The sequence below is a fragment of the Benincasa hispida genome, unplaced genomic scaffold (genome assembly GCF_027475165.1).
Source record: "Benincasa hispida cultivar pf3 unplaced genomic scaffold, pf3_genome.v1.1 HicScf959, whole genome shotgun sequence".
Classification (NCBI taxonomy): Eukaryota; Viridiplantae; Streptophyta; class Magnoliopsida; order Cucurbitales; family Cucurbitaceae; genus Benincasa; species Benincasa hispida.
Genome location: NW_028327107.1, coordinates 1 through 8247, shown reverse-complemented (window position 1 = coordinate 8247; position 8247 = coordinate 1). Strand labels below are relative to the sequence as shown.

Below are 8247 nucleotides of genomic sequence, written 5' to 3'. Positions count from 1 at the left end.
TTGAGTGAAGGATTATTCAAAGAAGTTACTTTCTCTATACTTTCAGCTTCCTTCTAATGACTATTTAATTATATTCAAATCTTATTATCTATTACTTCTAAACTTTGATATTTCTACGTTTTATTATATTGGTAAATAAGTCGATTCGTTTTTTCAAAAAAAATTTAAAAACAACCTTAATTTTAGTCTATACCTTCCGTTGTTTAATTTTAATAAATCTTAAATTTAGTCTTTTCAATTTAATTTTTATTGAAATTCATTACATAATGATAATAATAATTTTCATTCAAAAAGTACATTGTGTGATTTTTTTTAAAAAAAATTATAATAAAAATACTAATAAATAACAAAAAAGTTATTTTAAAAATCAATAATATATATTTGGGGACAAACTATAAAATTTATTAAAAGTCTCAAGATTAAAAATGAAGTTTTTCCAATTTTAATTCCTATAGTTTCAATTGTCCAATTTTAGTTCTGATACTTTTGTCTAATTTTAGTTCATGTACTTTCAATTGGTCCTCATACATTGAAGTTTGTTTAGTTTTAGTTCATATATTTTAAATTGTCCAATTTTAATCTCCGTACTTTTAATAAATATGTAATCTAGTCTCTTAAAGTTAATTTTTACCAAAATTGATTAAATAATAATAATAGTTTTTCATGCAAGAAGATAATATATGTGAACATGTTTTCAAAATTTATGGTAAAAATACCATAGATAACAAAAAGTTCTTTTAAAAAGCTACAATAAATTAACATTGGGGGACTAAATTTAAGATTGATCAAAAGTACATAGACTAAAATTGAACAAACTAAAATTGCATAAACTTCGAAGTATATAGAGACCAAAATAATAAATTATAAGGACAAAAACGATATTTTACCTTTTAACCTAATATAAATTGAAAAACGTATGTGTACCCTTCATAATTTTTGGATAGAAATTTGAGATACTTGATCATTCATCCATTTATAAATTCACTGTCCGTTAAGATGTGATGATACTTTCAAACATAAACAATTCTCCTCTCGAATTAGGAGTGATCATTGAAATCGCTGAAATCGAACCGAATATTAAACTGAATCGAAATCGAATTAATGTGGTTCGGTTTGGTTTGACATATGTTGAAACCGATTTTATGCAATTTGGTTCGGTTTCAAATACGAAAATCGATTTGAAATTGAACCAAACCGCTTTTAAATGAATATATTAAAAATATATAATTATATATAATATATTTATATCTTTTTAGGGTTTCACTTTCAGTTTAGTCTCTCTTCTCTTTCAAACTCGCTCGACAGTGGACGCCACCAGGTTAAATCTCCTCTCTCAGACTCCGTCAAAGTTCTCCGGTCTCTGCCAGGCCGACAGTGGACGCCACCAGGCTAAATCGTCGTTAGCCATAGATACCTCCATCCTCCGTAGACCTTCGTCCTCTGTCGAAGTTTCTGCAAATTTCGAAGTCCTCCAATCAGCCGTTAAAGTTCTCCAATCTCATGTCTCAGCCTCAGATCTCACGCCTCCGAACGATGAAAAACCAGGAAAAACCTTAAAAAAAAAAAAAAAAAAAGAACCGTGGAACCGCACGCGGTTCGGTTCAGTTTCAGAAAAAAAAAAAGTTTAAAATTGCAGTTTGGTTCGATTTGAGTGTCAAACCGAACCGTGAACATCCCTATCTTGAACCATGTTATATTGGCGCATGTAGTGCGAGTTTCATCGTATGTGTATTAAAATGTTTCATCTTATGTGTATTGAGTGGCAAAATAAATAATAGTTTAAATTGCAAAAAATACCTATGAACTTTACACTTTGTGTAAAAAATGTCCTTGAAATTTCAAAATTTTCAAAAATATCATTCAACTTTAAAAAATAGTTAAAAAAATATCATTGTCGTTAGTTTTGGATGGAAACTGTTAAAATTTTGTTTAAAAAAAATCTTTGAACTTCCAAAAGTTTCAAAAATACCCTTAACTTAATAAAAGTTCAAAAATACCTTTACCATTAGTATTTAAACAGAAACAGTAAATTCCTCGTGAGAAAATTAACTTTAAAAATTAAAACGAAAAGTTAAAAATATTAATAACGTGATCAATTTGTTTGGAGTTCTCTTAAGTTCGAAAAGAACCAATTTTAATACAAATTATATCAATATCCTCATTTTTTTTCATATAGATACTCTCATATTTCTCTTAATTTTTCAATTCTTAGCTTATACCAATTTTCTCAACGATTGAAAAATTAGAGAAAATTAAGGTATATGAACTATAATATGGTGATCAATATGCTTTATTTATTATCTTTCTTTTTATTATAGTTCATATATCTTAATTAAAAGAAAAATGATTTCAAATGGTAAAATTGTTGAAAATATTTACAAAATTACATTTTTTGAATTATAATGATAAGCGCTGATAGACTTCTAAGTGTCAATCAATATCACTGACACAGATAGAAGTCTATCAGTATCTATCATTGATAGTTCTAAAATTTTGTCATATTTTGTAAATATTTTGGTTTATTTTTCTATATTTAAAAACAACCCTAAGTAAAGGAATTTTTGAAGAATGAGCCTGCAACATTTAAAATTAGGAAATATTTCTATAAAGGAGTGAATAAAACTTGAGGCGACCTGCTTGTCTAATAAATCTCAAACTAGGAAGTATGTTAAGAGGTCAAGTTAATGCATTAATTTGAGTTGAGAGTTACATTAAGATTTTAAATAGATGTTTGAGGACAATCATTTTTCTAAATTTGAGGGTGTGATAACTTGTAGGAATATAAATTATAGCTTTTTATTTAGAATAATTAGGGAAATTTAAAGGAAAATGCATTAACTTGAAATGAAATTCATGGGAACAATTAAACTGTGTCCATGCGTTACAAAACTCATTATCCTGAAAACTAAGAAATCTAATAGCTTTAAACCCGGATTTGTATGAAAAGAAGCAAAAACCAACCTAGGAAAAAAAAAATTGCAACCGTGAACGCATTAAAAGAGATAAGATCAAACTTCATTCTTGCATGCAGAAAACTATGCGTTGAGTAGAAATATGTAGAATAAAATGACAAACGCATGGGCTATGAATGTCTAATCAAAGTGCAAGTTGGTAGCTGATTTGAGATAGTCGATTGAGCCAATGAATCTGTGATGAGAGTACTTGGCGCAGCAAGACGTGAAATTAAATGCAGAGGTGTGAAGCAATCATTAGAAAGAAGCAAAAAAAAAAAAAAAATCCTTATGGTGACGCCTATAAATAGCCCCTTAAGAATCAGTTTAAGTGTAAAACTTTCTTCCAAGAGATTGGTCGAAATTCTGCCCAAATTTCTCTCTATTTCTACCATTGTCTTCAACCTCTCCAACTTCTCTTTGAAGAATTATGATAGAGAATTCAATATTCTTCTTTGAAAAGGGAGAGAGCATCGTCACCTCCACAACAACCACATTTGAAACAGCCTTCATCCAAGCTAAAGGAAGCAAGGCATTGTGACCGGTAACCTGACACATCTCATCTCTGACCTTTATTCCATTTTTTTTGCTATTTTAGTTTGTATTAAGATAATTGAGATTGAGAACTTTTATTTCTTAAATAAATTTGATGTCTATCATCTTTCATCCATCATGTCTTATCTTTCTTTCCTCTATCATGTGTAACTAAATTTCTAATGAATTGAGGAGGTCAAACTAACATTTTCATGAGTTGTGCATAATTAAAGTTAATCTTGTTTAATGCGTGACTAAAAACATTGCTTGAATCCATCTGCCAAATTAGTTTAAGTAAAAATAACAACGGCTTGAAAGAGTAAGTGATTGTGGACGTCTTAGGCAAGGAAAGAAGTAGCTTTAGAAAATAAAATCAACCTTTTGTCTGAAATTAACAAGAAGTATCTTGTTTAATACGTGACTAAAAACATTGTTTGAATCCATCTGACAAATTGGTTTAAGTAAAAATAATAACAGCTTGAAAGAATAAGTGATTGTGAACGTTATTAGGTAAGGAAAGAAGTAGCTTTATAAAATAAAATCAACCTTTTGTCTGTCTGAAATTAACTTGGGCATGCATACTAAAAATAGGGTAAATGTGGCTAAAAAGAGAGGTGAGTTCTTCATTTCATGAGTTAATGACATAAACATATACTTATGCATAACTTAGGAAAATGTTAGTAACCCTTCTCAATTCTATCTTATCAATTGATTTTTCCTTCATTTCCACGCCGTTGCTTAATTGTGTTTGCATTTGGAATCATCATCTTTACTTCTATCATTCCACGCATCATAACACGCTCGCCGCATCATCACTTACCAATGCTTTTGATCAACTCATTAATTTTGTTGTATAAAACCCACCCGCCGCATTAATGAAGAATTTATCGCGTTAAGATCATTCATCAAGCTCAAACACATCTTTAGTCTATAGTCCCTGTTTTCGACCCTAGACTCACTAGGAAATCTAGTTGGACTTATATTTAGGTCTAAGTAGAGAAAACATTGTGTTTAAATAGATCATTCGTCGTACTCAATAATTAAGGCACGCCATAAGACATTTATTGAATTGTTGATAATCGCTAAATTCACCAACCATTTTCAACACAACATAAATTCAATGCGTTTTTTAAAAACTATAATATATATATGTAATATATTATGAACTATATAATATTACAAAATAATAATAATATAAATTTTTAACATAATTCATCTCCATAAATAAATTAATAATAATTTATCGTCTATTTCGTAGGTAACTCCAATTAATTTTATAATTTATAAATATACATTATCAAATAAATTTTAAATAATTGTTTAAATTAAAATTCAATTTCTAAATCTGTTACCAAATATATTTATGAAAACGTAAAATACAATTTTATTTCATTGAATTCCTTATTTTCAAATTCTCTACCAAACAAGACCTAAATATCTAATTTCTACCAATTTAAAAAAAAGTACATGTCAATTATCCCAGAGTCGGTTGAACTTTGAAGATTTTGTTGTGTTATTCATACTTTTTGATGGGAGTGAAAATTGAGTTCACAAAAATTACTAAAATTAGCTCGCTTTGCTGTTCCAACTTGTTAAGACATTAGTATCCCCCTTTGTGATACCAAGAAAATCAAAATTTGATAAAACAACAAATAATAAAGAATATAAAAGGAAAAACAAGTTTCCTTAGGAAAAGAAGTTAAAATTTTATTATTAGTGTACACTGACAGTACACAAAACAGAAAATATCCACAATGTAACCACTATGATCGACAACACTTTAATTTAAATAAACATTTCTGAGTTTATTCAGATATATAATTCACTATTATACAAATGGAAAAGGCACGACAATCTGACTTGGAAAAAAAAAAAAGAAGCAGAAAATGCTTAAATTTCCTCACAGCTTCGAAGAGAAGCGGCTCAAGGAAGCTTCAATTGATCCATGTGGTTCATCTGTTGGCAGATACACATCATCCTCAAACTGCAAAACAAAACACCACCCTCATTCATTTCTTTTAAAAATACAAAGCAATATCAATGTTTGGTAAAATGCTAAGAAGCATTGACAATGGTTTTCGACACGGGTCAATCAGTGATTCTCTGTCACTTGTTGAACAAGTATTGGATTCTTGTTCGCACAATGAATGTGTTAGACACTAGAGTTGTATAGTCTACTGTGTCCGTGTCGTACTTCTTATGGATAAAAAGACTACTCAGAGTAACAATATTAGTATGGTATTTTGTGAACAAGATAGTGTAAGGATCCTAGTTAGGGATATTAGTATGGTATCGGTCAGGACATAAGGTAATTAGTTATGAAGTTAGTGTATTTGGTCATAAATAGAGGGAGCTCGAAGGTGTAAGGTACCTAGAAGGAGGGTGAGCGAGTCACAAAGGTATTTTGTGAAGTGATACTCGAGGAGGAGGTTCCAAATGCCTTTATACTTGCATTATCTTGTAATTATTCCATTGTATCTTAATATATTACAGATCTTGATTCCAGTTAGGAAGTATCCCAATAGAGGGATGGGGGAATTATTGAGTGATTTAGGGCTTGGGTTAAGCATACTCAAGAGGGAAGGTTCCAAGTACCTTAAACTTGGTTTATCTTATAATCCTTCATCCTTTGTATTTCAATATATTTCAAACCTGGATTCCCGTTAGGTGGTACCCTAACACAGTTCTTATATAATAGGAGACATCAGATATACAAGTGTAATAATTGGTAATTGACGCATGCAACATATGAGATTGTTTCAGATGGTAAGTTCACTATATATTTTAACCTGACGACTGCAGATTTAACCGACCTAAAAGCAAGATTTATACTCATTAAAAAGGTTGCGAATTAATGATGAAATTCTATATTCTAATCTTAAATCTGATAGAAAACTGATGGCCCGGAAACAACAAAAACAAGGCGAATGGAAGAAATTAAAAATTCAGGAGCAAAATAAGAGTGAAATGTAACACAGTTAATGGAACAATTTTCACTCTCTAAAGATGATGCAAGGATATGCTTCTTTGAGGAAATAAAGTAACAGAGGATGAAAAAAACCGAATTGGGAACTCTGCAATAACGGCAATTAATATAGCAAGAAGAAGAACTCAACATAAATTCTAGAGTGCAAGCAGAGTAGCGAAGAAATTACCATTAATGAACCTGGAAAAGGAAAAGGTAACCTTTGTAAGGAGATTCCTACCTTAACGATACTCTGATTATCTTTTGTTGATATGTTGACAGGTAAGAAGTGAAGATTTGGCATCTTCAGCCTCACTGATGATATAACTTGGAACCTAAAATAGTGGAAATTCAAAAATTATTATCAGAGAAATTAAAACATTTGCGGAAATTAGTGAGACTGTGCATTCACATGTGTGCATGTGCAAGTGGGAGGAATGAGAGAGACCTGCTGAGGACATTCTTTCCCATTTCATAAAGAGTGTATTGAACAGATGGGCTATAAACTCCCTCTTTTGGAGGACCGAAGAAGGTGTCAACTAATACTTTTTTCACATCAAGGTATGTTTCCGCGAAGTAACACTGCTTTTTAGGGATACCATAGAGAGAATCAAATGAATACCTGCATTAAAGTATATAAATTTTGTTTGTGAAACCCAACAAAGATACTTGGAATTTATTGCCCTTCTACCTGAACTATTAAAGCAGAAAAGCCAGAAGCTATATGAGATGTATTAGTTCTCAGTCAAAAGTCCGATCAATAGAAAATATACCTCCATGAAGCAGACACTTCGGTGGCCAATATCCTCTCTCTTGTCTCAGGAAGAGCTGTGTACTTATCCCTATGAAATCGCTCAAAACCTGACTGCTCACATAGTGAAGTTTAGAGAGAGAATCAGGAGAAACATGATATACTAAACCGCATATACAAGTAGTAAGTTTCTTGAAATTTCCATCTGCTATGTATTCTACAAGTTGATCAACGGCCAACTCTTCAATGAAAGAACATGTTACCCCAGGATGCACCATCCTCCTTTGAGTTAGATCAAAGATAATCATGACAGCTAAGGCCTCGTTTGGTAATTATTTGGTTTTTGATCTTTGGTTTTTAACAATGGCCTTGTTTTCTCACAATTTCTTAATCACAGTTTTCATATTTCATAAGTAAACGTTGGAATTCTTAGTCAATTCTAAAAACAAAAACAAGTTTTTGAGAACTATCTTTTAGTTTTCAAATTTTGGCTTGGATTTTGAAAACACTCCTAAAATATACTAATTCTTATTCTAGGGGCTGCCCCTTGATATTTGTCAAATTGTTTGCTCATATTGCCCCTGAACCGCAAGGACAATATGGACACTACTGAGTACCCTTGACAATTTCAGGGTACTTCTCCTTAAGCTTGAATAGATTCGAATGCTGATCAAGAATAAAGAGAAGAAGATTCAAAACAATTGTTCAAATGAGGTAGTTGATGCAGAAGTGGCTTCATTGACTGATGGAGGAAATAAAATACTTTCATTATTACCAAAAAAAAAAAAAAAAGATGAGGCCATATCTAGAATAAGAAAAGCTGGCACACCTCCGTTAACTCTCCTTCATGGGGCAGTGAGGGGGAGCCCCCTAGAAGGATTCATTTGACACCTATACTATTAGATTTTGTTTCCCCAAAAAATTCAATATTCCAAACTACCCTCTAACTTGAATTAGCAATCTCCATCACTGCATAACCAACTAAAGTATCCAATCGATCTTTGACTTCAACCTTGTAACCAGTTACCATTGTGTGTGTGTGTGTG

At 31.1% G+C, this 8247-nt stretch overlaps 1 protein-coding gene across 1 annotated transcript; it reads right to left on the bottom strand.

Annotated features, from left to right (window-relative positions):
- Nucleotides 1–5166: 5166 nt before the first annotated feature.
- On the bottom strand, nt 5167–8231 carry LOC150029737 (uricase-like). Its single transcript, XM_090310407.1, has 5 exons — nt 8150–8231; nt 7224–7332; nt 6899–7072; nt 6692–6785; nt 5167–5469 (listed from the first exon to the last, which is right to left on the bottom strand). The coding sequence occupies exons 1-5, from the start codon at nt 8229–8231 to the stop codon at nt 5386–5388; spliced, it is 543 nt and encodes a 180-aa protein (XP_090166533.1). The 3' UTR covers nt 5167–5385.
- Nucleotides 8232–8247: the final 16 nt, after the last annotated feature.